This window comes from Phyllostomus discolor, chromosome 5 (assembly GCF_004126475.2).
Source record: "Phyllostomus discolor isolate MPI-MPIP mPhyDis1 chromosome 5, mPhyDis1.pri.v3, whole genome shotgun sequence".
NCBI classification, from domain to species: domain Eukaryota; kingdom Metazoa; phylum Chordata; class Mammalia; order Chiroptera; family Phyllostomidae; genus Phyllostomus; species Phyllostomus discolor.
In genome coordinates this window covers 38,647,073-38,661,154 of record NC_040907.2, presented here as the reverse complement: position 1 = coordinate 38,661,154, position 14,082 = coordinate 38,647,073, and the positions used below count along the sequence as shown (strand labels likewise).

Genomic DNA, 14,082 nt, shown 5'->3' with positions numbered 1-14,082 from the left:
CAGCTCCCATAGTTGAATGTTGTTATTATTCCCATTTTACAGATGAGAAACAGAGGTTCAGAAAAAGGAAGCCACTTATGCACACACAAGCATGCACACACAATCACACAGTCAGTGAAGGACAGAGTTGAAACTTGAACACAGTCTGTTTAACGCAAAGGCCGAGGCTGCTTGGCCACCTGGCCACAACAGTCTCTCTTGTTTGGCAGGCAAGGTCCTTACTTCATCATTCCGAGCACTGGTGCCAGGCACAGCCCTTCCTCACCACATGCGTCAGACCAGGACCGTACAGGGATGTTCCCCTCCCTGTCCACCCTCACGTGATCCACAGGAAACGACGATGCCGTTAGTACCTCCTCGCAGCACTTTCCAGAGTCAAGGCGCTTGTCCCTCTGGGTGCTCAAGGCCCAGAAGCCTGGGAGGGGCGAGGTGGCCACCCCCAGGGTGAGTTCTTTCATTTCCACCCCGTACAGACTCCACATAGCTGACCATTGCCTCCCTGTGGCTTCCTCCCTTGGGGCTGTTTGCCACCTCCCCAGCCCTATCTCCAGGAGACCCCAGAAGGGGGCAGGACAGATCTGAGCCTAGGCAGTCTGACCCTAAATCCAATCATCCCCAATCTCTCTGAGGGTACCTGTGGCCCCTTAGCGGAGCCACTCTGATATCTCCCAGCCCAGAAGCCACATTCACAGGCAATAACCCCCATGCAAAAGCTCTGGGCAGTAGAGTGGGCCCTTCAGGAACTGAGAAAACAGGACCGGTCTTTCTCCTACCAGAGCCCTTCATGCCCTCCCCACTAGACCGCCAAGGCTGCTGCCTGACACTGCCTCTGGATCACCATGGCAACACATGGCCAGGTGATGGGGCAGGCCTCATCATCACTGGACACGCCAGCTATAGGCCTCACAAACCCCCTCCAAGACGCCAAGGGAGGGGTAAAGGAATGAGAAGAGGGAAAGGGGGAGAAGAGAGAGATTACAGAGACAGAAAAAGAGGGAAAGAAGGGAAAGAGAGTAGAAAAACCATGAGGTCAAAGAATAGGAGCTGGTAGAGAACAGAACAAACAGAATAGAAGAGACTCTCTCTCCCTTTCCAGAGAGAGGTGAGGGAAGCAGGAAAGGGGCCCCTCGCATTCCTCAGGCCTGTGCTGCTCCTCCCAGTGCTATAGGATTCTGGCTGCAGCTGGCACTTCCTGCCCCAGGAAGCTAGAAGCTAGCAACACGTTGGGTGGCCCCTCAACGCCCAGCTGCTCCTCCAGCCTCTGCAGGCCCCTCCTTCTAAGGGATGGTGTCCTCCCTGCCCAGCAGGCGGGGCTGCTTCCCTGGCTCCTCAGACAGCACCTTCAGGCTGGCTCCCTCACCCTACCCACAGCCCCCGACTCCCGGCACCCCTGCCCAGCCAGATCTGCAGTACCCCCCCACCTCAATCTTCTCTCCCAGTTCCCCTCATACAACACACCAACTCTCCCCTGCAAAGTGTTCAAGAAACCTTTCTAAGAGCTGAGTGGTAAGAACAGGCATTGCAACCTCATCCACGGAACACGTTCCCTCACACACTGTGCCAGGGAACAGAACGAGGCCTCAGGACGAGGCACAGCAAGGAGACACCAGCCCTCAAAGGGCTGCTTCTGAGGCCCCAAGTCACCAAGTCTAAGGCTGGGGCCCAGAGCTGGGCCACCCACTGGTGGCAGGGGCTGCCGTGATCAGCGGTGCACCGCCCACTCTCCACTGCGCACTTACCGTGCCCCTAGGCCTTCCCTCGGCCTCAAGCTGTCTGGCTGCAAGACACTGGTGCGTGCTAGTCCCACCCCCAGCCCTGGGAGCCCTGCTATCTCAGAGGAACTTCAGCCCACAATAAAGGTCTGTTGAAGAACAGATGAGCAGGGTGCAGAGAGAAGGAAAAAAACAGGAAGGCTGGGGGGTGACAGAAAGCCCTCCCAACACAGGCTGCATAGGCATCTCAGCCCGAGCCCTGTCTCCCCAGACACCTTAAGCCATTTACTTAAGCCACTCTGAACCTTACTTTCTACATCTATAAAATGGGAATAATGTTCATAGAAAGGGTTCAATGAGATTTTATTTGCACGGTGCTTAGAACAGGGTCTGAGCCACCTGAAGTGCTTGAAAAGTGTCAGCTCTGCAACTTATTAAAAAGCGAGGCATTGTTTCACTGGCTGATTTTGTTTCAGTGGCTCAGTGGATTGAGAGCTGGCCTGTGAACCAAAGGGTCGCTGTTTGATGCTTGCTCAGGGCACATGCCTGGGTTGCAGGTCTCCAGTGGGGGGCGTGCAAGAGGCAACCACACATTGCTGTTTCTCTCCCTTTCTTCCTCCCTCCCTCTCTCTCTAAACAAAATCACAAGGCATTGTTGAACGACAAAGGAAATCACCCAAGCATGGAAGAATCTTGCACAGGTCCCCAGGGACAAGAAACACCTGCTGTGACCAGCCAGGCAGCCTTTGCAGAGCCCTGGCCAAGCGTGAGAATGAAGACCTGCTTTCAGGTAAACAGAAAGACAGAGGGGAAGTTTCCAGCAGCAGTCGAGGGCAGACGGGCCTTTCAGCCTCCTTCTGTGATGATCACTGCCAGGTGACCATGCAGCCTGTCCAGCACCAGGGCTGCATCTGAGCCACGAATGAAGGTGTTGGACAGGACGGAGTCCGTGACCCTCCATGGAGGCCTCCCACCAACGTCCATGCAGCCTAACAGTCCCAGGGACTGCTGGGCCCCAGAATGGCTTACAACGCCCCACGAGGAAAAGTCTTCTTGGAATAGAAGGCTATGCTCACTCGAAACAGCTCAGGTTCACGGGGCACAAAGCATTCCAGGCACAAGAGAAGAGGCCACCGGGGCAGGAATGGACATATTTCGCATTTGCATACACCCAGGACATTGGAAGTGCTCAGCAACGCGTATAGAATGGAGCCCGGGAGGTGACCCCAGTGGACCACCCCATTTGTCTGATCCGTTCAACATCTGATCAAAGGGCTCAAATGAAGACACACCCAGTCATCAGTGGCCACCTGAAATGTAACATAAACATCAAACGAAACGGATTAAAATAGACAAGATTCATGGTATTAGCCTGCATTTACGTTTTCCTTTTCTATTTTTAAAAAGATCTTATTTATTTTTAGAGAGGAGAAGGGAGGGAGAAAGAGAGGGAGAGAAACATTGATTGGTTGCCTCCCCACATCCCCCAACGGGGGCCCTGGCCTGCAGCCCAGGGATGTGCCCTGACTGGGTGCCGAACCGGCAACCTTTCGGTTTGCAGGCCAGAGCTGAATCCATTGAGCCACACCAGCCAGGGCTACATGTATGTTTTCCTGTTGCCATCATTTTGCTTTAAGTTATATGCATGCTGGGTGGCTCTAACTTAATGGGTGTTTGTGCAAAGGCAGCCACATGACTTCATCTGTCCACAGCTCCACAGTCACAACCCCTGCTACAACCCTGTGGCCGCTGAAGGCTTCAGCTGTCCTGAGGGGTGGGGGGCACATTTAGGGAAGTTAAGATTAAGTGGCAGGGAGAAGACAGCCTCCCCCTGGGGTGCAGCAGGCAGACTGAGGCCCAGCCCTGTGAGGGGAAAAGGGAGGACAGGGAATGGCGAAGGACAACCATGTCCCAGGAGGGGTGAGGGGGCTGGCTACATTTGGCCTGAGTGACAGGCCTTGAGCTATAAATCTAGGGGCCGGCTGGGTCAGAGGACAGGAAGGGGCCTAGGAAGGTATGAAACCAAGAGCAGACAGGGATGGACAAGGTTAGAAAGAGGCCGATTCTGGCTAGGGGATTAACATCAAGCCTTTTAAAACTCCCTTTCATTCCCTCGGGGTGCTGGGACTCCATCTCAAACAAGACAGATGCCGACTCTTCCCTCGCGGGTGGACAATAAATACAGGAACAAGATCTTTTCAGAGGGTGAAAAGTGCCATAGAAAATAAACAGCGGGTATGAAAGAGAGAAAAGGTGGTAGTTGGGGAGGAGCTAATTTAAGTTGGGTAATCAAGATCTGAATAAATGACAAGAAGGCGTGATTTTGCAAGCCTGTGGGGCACAGGGTCCGGGAAGGGGGGCAGAGGGTGCAAAGATGCCAAGGAGGGACAGGGACAGGCTTGGCGGCTGGGACAGTGTCAGGGAGGGGGTCACAGTGGGAAGGGGGTCATGGTGGGAAGTGCGGTCAGGGGAACAGACAGGGCCCTTGTCACCCAAGGCCTTGTAGGTTCTAGTGGAATTTAGGTTTTACTCCAAGTGTGATGAGAAGAGCTGGAAACTCGAAGTGGGGAGGGAGGTGATCTCACTCTGCTACTGTGTGGGGGTAAATGAGAGGGCGAGAGAAAGAGCAGGGAGACTCCTCAGTGGGCCGCTGCAGTCCAGGGAGAGGCGATGGAGCTGGGGCTGGGCCAGTAACACTGGAGAAGCAGAGAGATGATGGGCGCAGGGAGTATTTGGGAGGTGGAGCCAGCACAGCTTGCTGATGGATTCCACGAGTGAGCGTGAGAAAGAGAGAGGATGCAGGGAGGATCCAGGCTTTTGGACACAGGCTGGTGGATGGTGGATGGTGATACTAGCTGCTGAATTGGGGGAGACTGGGGAGAAATAAGGAGGGGATGCAATCAAGAATTGTTCAGGTCCTATCCAACGCAAACAGATGTCAAGGAGGCAACTCAATGTTCAAGTTTGGAGGTCACTGTGAAGAGACTGCCCCTGGAGACATGAGAGTACATGGGCATTTAAGATCCTGCCGTGGCTGGTGTGGCTCAGTGGATTGAGCGCCAGCCTGCAGACTAAGGAGTCACTGGTTTGATGCCCAGTGGGGGCCATGCCTGGGTTGCAGGCCAGGTCCCCAGTGGGGGACATGCAAGAGGCAACCACACAGTGATGTTTCTCTCCCTTTCTTTCTCCCTTCCCTCCCCTCTCTCTAAAAATAAATAAATAAAGTTAAATTTTTTAAAAAGAGAGAGATTCTTAGGACTCTGCACCCTTGTGGTCGGTCAAATAATGCTGCCGATCTTTGCTTGTGTTCCCATGACGGGTCGAGTCTAACCCACTCCCCTTGTATCTACGTCACCGGATGTGACATTTCAACTCGTGACTTCTGAGACTAGATCAGAAGCCTGGCGGCTTCCACCCAGGCCTCTTGGCACTCTGGCTCTGGTGGAGCCGGCTGCCAGGTGGGAAGTCTGACCACTCAGGGAGACCATCGTATGAAAAAGGCTCCATGTTGGTGCTGGGATTGGCAGCCCTGCTAGTCCTAACCTTCTGGCCATGCCAGCCAGTCAGAAACTGGGGCACCATCTTGGACTCCCGAGTCCAGCCCACTGGCCAGCTTTATACCGCCAAGTAACCTCTGGTGGAGTAATCCCCACCAACGCCTCATAGAGCAGAAGAGTCACTCAGCCCCGGAGAACAAAATCTCAAGATATAATCAAATGGTTCTTGTTTGAAGTCACTAAGTTTTAAAGTATCTGTCACACAGCCTCAGTAACTAGAACAGGCCTCACCCAGAGAGAGCAAAGACAGAGCTATTTAGAGGTGGGGTCAGGGGAGGGACCTGCAAAGGAGACTGAGAAGGAGCACTGGGCGGGGCGGAAGGATCACCGGGAGAGGGTGCGTCTCCCAAGGAGGGGAGCTGCTGGACCAGGGGCACAGAGAGGGCAAGGCAGACAGAGGGCAGCTTTGAGGGAGCTGAAAGGAAGGAGGGTGTAGGGAGCGAGGACCCCAACTAGAGTGAATAAGGGAAAGGCGGACAGGTTAGTGGAAGCAGGGACCACAGAAAACCGTCAGAGATTTTTGTGGGACAGGGAGCAAAGAAACAAGATAGTAGTTGGAAGGGGACATGGGGGCAGGGGAGGGATGTTGTCTATCTAGAGGCTGGGAAGTGTTAGAGCCCGTGTCTCCAAATGGGGCAGAACAAGTGGGAGAGGGGTCCCCCAAGCCAGAGAGAGCTGCCTACAAATAGGGGTTTCCCAAGAATTGCCCTTGCAGAAGCTCAAAGATCCTTTTTAGAAATCCATAGCTGCCATTTATTGTGCACCTACTGTGTACAGACCTGGTCTTTGGAGGTCCTTTATTTCTCAACTCGACTCAGAGGCAGAACTCCTCATTTTATGGTTGAGAAAAAGGAAACTCATACCAGGACCATAGAAAGATGCACCCCAGGACACGCAGCCAGGAAAAGGCAGAGGGGAGACTGAACTTGAGCTCTCTGACTCCAGAGCCTGGCAGGAAGGGGGAAGGTGGGGAAGTGCCGGTCCTGAAGGAAGATCCGATCACCAGCCCGCCAGTGGGACTTCTGACAGAGCCTGGCACTCTGGAGACCCTCCATGGGCTGCCTCCCAGCTCAGCTGACTTCCCAGTGATGTGGAGGCGCACCACTGCACTGGAAGCAGGGTGGTCTCTGACCAGTCAATCCCACCTGGGCAGCCGCCCTACCCTCAGCATCCCACCGAGGCCTATCCATGGGGCCCAGCAGGTTCAGAAGCCCCTCCCAGCTTTCCAGGCTTCCTGGGTGAGAACGGGTTTATGCAGAGACACACCCTCTCTTGGCCCTTGGCCTAGCTGCCCGGAAGCTCTTTTTATCTTCAAAAGCAAGGTGGGGTGGGTGGGGACCAGGCAAAGTCAGAGTCTAAGGAGGCCCTCAGGGTAGGGTGGGGGGTGCCTGAAGCAATTCTGTGCCTGCCCCCTTCCTACTCTCAGGAGAAAGACCTTCCTCTTGACCCCAAATCATTTAATCCTCTAGCCCCTTCTTCTCTCTGGACACCCCCTTTCCCACGTACCCCACTGCTCTCAAGGCCTGTAGGCACACCGCTCAAACTCTTAACACTCAGCTTCTCTGTGTAACTGCCAGCATGGGGTGAACCTGCTGACTCGAAACAAGCTCAAGTGACAGGGACCGTTATTATCCCTGAGTCCCCATGTTACAGATAGGAAACTGAGGCTGGGAAAGGAGTAGCCACTACCCACTAGTCAAGGCAGCCGGAGTCATCTGACTCCAGACCATCCATCCCTCCCTCCCACAGCTCATGGGGTGGTAGTAAAGAGGGAGAAAAGAGGGTCTCTCCATGCCCTCCCTAAGGAATCAAAAGGAAATCGAGACCCACCTGGTTCAGCTCAGCCCTGGAATGTGCTGGAAACCTGAGGCTACTTTAGGAAGGCCCAGAGGCCACTCCCCTTCCAACCTCTGACCAGTTGCCAGGCCTGGGAGCAGGGCCACACCTCCAGGGGCGGGTCACAGCCTGTTCTAGAGGTCACAAGTAGGACAACGTCAAGGAGTGGAGAGATGGGCGGTCGGCAGCACCCCATCCTGAGTGTCCGGCCCGGGGAGGTGCTGCCAGCCAGCCGGCTGACTCTGGGCCTCCAGACACGCAGACAAGGCAAAGCCGGCACGCTTGTTCCTAGGCCGTAGAGTGAGTGCAAGAACGAGGAGACAAGAAACCCCTCGAGGACGGGGACAGGTCCCTGTCTCTGCAGAGTCCCGCTGTCCCGTTACGGTTTTTTCCAGCTTCACTGAGATATGATTGACAAAAATTTATGTATGATTTAGCTTGTACAACGGGATGTTTTGAAATACATATACATTGTGAAACGATTACTACAATCAAGAGATGCTTCATGCTTAATGTCTACTGATATTAATTAATTAATGTCTAATTTGCTGCGGATACATTATTACCTTTTAGGAAACCCCAGGCAGGATGTACCTACTGCACAGACAAGGGGCCAGGGAGGGATGCCTCCAGGGGTCACAGCCCCTTCTCTGCCCAGTCCTTGTGGGACGAGCTCTCCCCCACATCCCACGCACGGCTGTCTCTGCCTGGAGCCTGGGCCAGCCCTCGAGCTCCTCCAGGGAGCCTGGCCGGGCCTGCCCCCTAGGCTGTGAGGGGCCACCTCTGCGCCTCCTTCTGTCGCAGTCTGGCCACACTGTGCTGTCATCATCAGTTTGTTCCTCTCTCTGTCTCCCCATCAGCTTGGGGGCCCCTGAGGACAGGTCCAGTCTGACTCATCCCTGTGTCCTCACAGCATCGGACTCTGGTCCTTTCCATCACTGCCCTGAAGCCACCTCGTACCCACGAGGAAGCTGCTGCAGGGCAATGGCAGGAGCAGGCAGGCCCACAGCCAGGGAGCTGGCAGAGGACCCAGCCGCCAGCACCATCTGTCCCCGGAGCCACAGGACAGAGCAGGCACAAGGCAGCACTGTCCACTCCTCAGCTCAGCCAGGTCGGCCCAGGACAGGAAGAGCCACGGCACCGGCGCCCCGCCCAGCCGCAGCTTGGGGTCAGACGAGACTAGAGTTCTCTAACCAGCTCAAAGCAACTCAGTGCCAGAGCTTCGGTTTTCTTGTCTGGAAAGCCAGATGAAAACCAGCAGCCTGGCAGAGCAGTTGGGAGTTTAAATATGCCTGACACTTAGCAGGTACTCATCAAGAGCTAGCCTGTCCCATCTCATCTGACCAACTGAAACTGCTACCCACACATTGAGGAAACTGAAGTCCAGATGAGGTGAAAGGAAAAATGTATCTATATATTCACCACAGCTAATTATGTGCCAAGTTCTGCGGCCCTCCAAAATCTTTCATCTCACCAACGATCTAGCAAGATCTGCAGGAAGATGAGGAAATTGAGGCCCACAGGGGTGAAGTGAGTTAGTGTCTCCAAGACAGGTCTCTGGGCCCTTATACTGTGAGCAGAGTGGTGAGCCGCCATCCCAATGCACCAAGGAGGCCAACTCGGCCCCGCCTGGACCAGGCACAGGTGAAGGGCAGCAGAGCAGCCCCCTGGACCCTGGTGTGTGCGAGCTGCAGGGAGGCAGGCGGCCTGGGACCTGCATTATCAGTGTGTGCAGAGGAGGTGGGGCCAAGTGTGAGAGACACTGCGACCTCATCCCTCGTCCCGCTGTGCAGAGGCTCCGACGCCTCCCTGGTCAAGATGCGGATGGAAAAGCAGGTGGAGGTTCTGGGTGGCGCCAGCCACACAAGCCCAGGCACGTCGTCTCAATTCCTGGTGCCTCCTCTGTCCCGGTGGCTCCTCCTATTGCCCACCTACCTACCTATTGTGAGAGCTCAGGGTGGATGGGAAGGCGACTGGGACCTCAGGTCAGAGGAAAGGAACCACGATGATGTGCTTCCCTGAGTCCCTGAGCTCAGTGTGCAAGACGGTGCACCTTGGCACCAGCCTAGGGAACCAAAGAGTCCTCAAGGAGTGCACAGTCTGGTGGGCAGAACTGTGCAACCCAGGGCATTCCAAACCCCAAACCCCAAACCCCGCCTACAGGGCCCAGACCCCCAGCCTCTGCACGTGGCAGCCCTGTCTCAGCCCCTCCTGCTGCTCTGCCCTCGCTCACTCCACTCCAAGCCACACTGGCCTCACTCAGCAGCTCAGATACGCCAAGATCACCCCTCCTTGGAGCCTGCCAATGGACACTGTTCCCTCTGCCTGGAATGCTCTTCCCCCAGTTCCTCCCATAGCTGCCTCCTTCTCAGCGGCTAGGTTTCCACTCAGTTCTCACCCGCTCAGAGAGCTGTCCCCTGCCCTCTCTCATTATTCTCTAACTCTTCTCTGTTCTCCAGGCAGCCTGAGTCCACTCTCAGCAATGCCGCTGAGATCAGCTGTGTGATCTTGGGCAAGTTGCTTAACCTCTCTGTCTCAGCCTCATCTTTAATAGGGCACACAACCATTATCTGCTTCAGCGTTGTTACAAGGAATCACTGAGTTCGTGCATGCTTGGCACAGATCTAGCACTTACATGACATTCACTGCTGTGATCACATTCACAGCACTTAGCACAGATTCTCCTCGTGTGTTTCTTTGACTCCCTTTCACTGGGTCTCCCTCGTTAGCTGTCAGCCCCACAGAGAGCCTGGGTTCATCACAGTGCACTCCGAACCTGACAGTCCTGTGGAGGGAACAAATGGAGTCAGGACAACACCCGGAGGAAATGTCATTAATTCTGGGAACAGGAAGGAAGAAAATTGGAAGGAGAAATAGTAGCCAAGCTGGGTTTTGAAAGATACAAGAAGAGTCCTCCAGGACAAATCAAGAACACTAAGGGTGTCTGCCCCAAGCTACGACTAGGGTTCAAATGTGGCTCCTAAATAGACTGAAGCTAAGTGTCCAAGTCTTGCCTCTTCCTCCAGGAAGCCCTCTGTGACCACTTCAGCCCCCTTCTGAGCTCCCATTGTCACTTGTTCATTCAGTCATTGTCACACTCCTGTATATGATGGGCATGCCATTTTATGTCTATGGGTCTCTCTTCCACCACCACACAGTAGGGTCCTCAATCAGATGACACCTGCTTTTCACTGTCGGGGCCAACCTCAAGTGATGCACAAACCCTTCACAAATGTCCAGACCCCTAGGATGTCAAGGCTGGTGAGGATCTCAGGGACACCCAGAGATGGAGAACACCTGGCCCAAGGGTAAATGTCAGCAATGGGGTGAAAGTAAAAATCTAGTCCAGGGCGACCAAATGTTGCCTGCTAAACCTCCCCACATCTGAACTTCCCCTCATGAGGCTGGGGTTTTGGGGTAGGGAGGCGCACCTCCAGCTGTCGTCAGGCTCAAGGTGAAGCGGCGGGTCACCACAGTGGGTCGGCAGCAACACGCATTCTAGGCCTGCAGGTTCATGTAGGCAGCACTACCCGGGCACAGGGCTTCTCAGGGGACCTGGGACAAACGGCCCACTGCTGTTTCTGGAGTAAATAAAGTCCCTGGGCCCCACTGGGAGCTGACCTGCACCAGGCTGGAGCTCAGGCTGAGCAGCGGCACCCAGCCTCCCATGAAGGTGCTGCGGGCCCCTAGCAGCCCAGGGTGTGGAACTCAGTGTCCAGTGTAGACTGACCCTTGGGTAGGAGAAGGAGAAGGGTCCAACTAAGAGGGGAAGGGCAGGGGCACCCTTCCAACACCACCGGACAGGCACTCAGTGCTCCTCCGGCCTCCCACCCCAGCTTGGCGCCAGACTCACCACCTCATTCATTCCCTCTCCCTTCCCCCTCCCTCTCTCACTCACATGTGCAGAGAGCTTGCTGGGTACCCAGTGGCGGGTAAGAGCCGGAACATTCCATTTCCAAAATGCCGACTCTGCAGAGCCACAGGATACTGACAAGGGCCCCCAACCCTGTGACATGGGGCTGGGGGCTGAGGCCCCCTTCTGTTCCCAGTTTAACGTGGCTTTCTTTAGTCTCCAGGGAAGAAAGTTGGGTGGATCTTTTGGTTTGATTGCTTTTCATTAAAAGTGACTTTGGTAACAGCTTAGAAAACAGCCCCCAACTCTCCTGTTTTCCTGGGGAACGTAGGGAATTCAGGAGGGCATAAAGGGAGTCCACCAGGCAGGCAGTGGCCCACGGGCGGCAAACCAGGCCAGAGTATTCTGCACCGGCTTGAGGTCACCAGTGTCACCTTGTGGGCCCAACTTCCACACCCCACACCCATCTGCACTCTGACTCCGCTGGGCGGGGGACAGCGCAGGGAAGAGGACTACCAGCTGGGCTGGTCATGCGAGTCAGGACATGCGGGTTGGAATCCCACCCTGGGCTTTCATCAGGCTGAGCCTCTGGTTCCTTAAGGGCTCAAACCCTAGAGCCAAATTTGAGTTCCTGCTGAAATCCCAGCTCTGCCACTTTCTTTCAGTGTGATCCTGGGCAAGCCATTCCATTTCTCTGGGATATGGGGATGACAGCTGTGCCTACCTCCCAGAGAACTGACTGGGTTAGTACACGCATGGTCTGGTGTCTGGCACGGCCGGCACTGTGTAAGGAACTGTGGGAGAAAAGGTTATTGGCCATCTCTGTAAAATGGTCACAGTGATGCGTCCCTCCTGTGCTGCCTTCTCCCCAGTTACTGATGAAAATTTACTGATCACTGGGAAAAGACTCAGATCAATGGGAGAAGAGTTAAAGATGACAGGGCATAAGAGAAGGTACAGACAGCCCCCCCACACCTGGCAGATGCTCTCTGCCCTGTGCTTAGGGAGAAGAAGAAAGGCACCCTGCTGCTCAGATCCCACTTCTGGCCTCGCCGTGCAGTAAGTAGCCTATGCCCATCCAGTCATTAAGCATGTCCCGGGGCTCTGGCCCTGCCCAACACTGTGCTGGGCACACCAAGAGCAGTCTTGGGGAACTCACTGGCTGGTAGAAGAGGTGCAAATGCAAGTCCACCACACAATCCAGGGTGAGAAGGGACTAACACAGAGGTTTTCTGTGCTAAGTCTGGGAAGGCTTTCCAGAGGAGGCAGCATCTGAGCTGAGATCTGAGGTCTCAAAAGTACCTTCCCAGGAGACCAAGTTAGTAGGACGTGAGGGGAGATGAGGAGTCGCTCTGGCAGAAAGCACAGTAAGTATGACAGCTCGAGGAGGAACAAAGGTGGAACACTGAGACAATGGCCAGCAGTGCCAGAGGGCTGCCACACCAGATGCACGGGGGTGGGCAAGTAAGGGGTGAAATGAGGAGGGAGAGTGAGCAGAGCAGACCACCAAAACCCTTTTGTACCAAGTAAGGAATGTGAATGTTATACTGAAGACAGCCCCCTGAGAAGGTGAGGAATAATCGCATTTATCTTTCTTTCAGAAACATCCCTCCAGCGGAGGTGGACTGGAGGGGCTGGACATGGGACCGGGGAGCCAGGGAGGAGAGGGCGCACTGTGTCTGAGATGAGTAGCAGTCTTGTAGATGGAGGGAGGGGGTGGATGAGAGATTTCTTGATTTGCCCCTGCCCCTTTTAAAAAGGCTTTTCCTGGAAACATGCTCAGAGGACACCCACTCTACACTCAGCACAACCTCTGCCACCGTGTCCTGAACCCTTCGCCACTTGCCACATCAAAAGCCCGCTGAGCACTTGGGTTTGTCTGTCTCGTGCCTCTGCATCTAATCTCAGCTCCAAAGTCCCTGTTAAAGTTTCCAGGGAAACGTTCTCTGCGAGGTCACCTTGCAGGACACAGTTGCCACCAGCCCTCCCTTGGTCCTGCACTTGCACTCCCAAGAGTTTATTGACCCCGAGAACCCCAACTTCGCCCTGTCACACGGGCCACACACCCCCAAGCCCTGTAACATCTGTCGGCTCCGTGGTCTTTGAGCCCTGAACTCTGAGAATTAAACAGCACACAGCCATGGAGCTCAGCGCGTCCTGAGAAACACACACAGACCTCTGTGGGAAGAAACACACACCCCCAGAATAGAATTCCAGACACAAAGAACTAGCGGAAGCTGACGGCACTCAACACGACCTACCCCTGGGGAACTGACAGCCCCTGGGGCTTTTGCTGCTTATAACAAACCAGCCCAAGGGTCCTGCAATTTCTTCTTCCAAAGAGAGTGAGGAAATGACCCATGGAGAACGAGAAAGGAGGTGCAGTACTTCTGACTTAAAATGGAAACTTCAGCTCTCCTTTGGGATCCCCAGATGATCCCGTCCCCTCTGCCTCCCACCCACCCCAGCACACCATCCATACCTTTCGGAGGTGATTTCCAACATTCTGAATCATCGTGGCTGAGACCCTGCTCGCTGGTTGCACGGACAGCAGCACTCTCCAAAAGCGGTGAGTCACCTGAGCAACAGCCAGGCCCGCTCCATATGAAGCCTTCTGGCAATCTCCTCCCCTCCTCCTCCCAAGCTCCCGCCCCTGCAGAGCGCAGGTCCCAGCCTCCACTCAGACTGCCCTCTACACCCCTCCTCCTAGAGCCCCTGCGCCTGGCCTGCCCGGTGGAGAGGAAGGAAAGAGGCTGCCAGCTGGGGCACAGCCACGTCAAGGGGCCCTGTCCCCACCCACTGGGCTCCTAGCTGGACACTCACTTTGTTTCCAGCCACAGCCAAACTTAATCACCCCCATTTCCAGCCCCTGCCATCCTCCCCAGGGGGTCTCTTGGCCCTGGGGTCCCTCCCAGGAGCTGGGAGGCTCCAGATCCCCAGCCTCAGCCAACCAGGCAGCAGGTTTCCATCTGTGTACAAGGGATGAGGTCGGAAGGTGGCAGAAGGCCAGGGAGCTGCCAGCAGCGTCCCAGAGAGATACCAGACCCACCTGCTAGGACTCTTCACCCTTGGGAGTGTTCCTCCCCTGGCCCACCGCCCCAGGCTGCTGGCATCTATCAGCCGC

General features: G+C 55.2%; 1 protein-coding gene across 1 annotated transcript in view; it reads right to left on the bottom strand.

Moving 5' to 3' along the window:
• The window catches only part of ACOT11 (acyl-CoA thioesterase 11), a 45,503-nt gene extending 31,919 nt beyond the window's left edge, over nucleotides 1-13,584 (bottom strand). The window contains exon 1 of the mRNA XM_028513213.2: nucleotides 13,441-13,584. Within this exon, the coding sequence (XP_028369014.1) occupies nucleotides 13,441-13,473 (33 nt within the window). The 5' untranslated portion in view covers nucleotides 13,474-13,584. The remainder of the gene's footprint in view (nucleotides 1-13,440) is intronic.
• Between the last annotated feature and the right edge of the window lie 498 nt (nucleotides 13,585-14,082).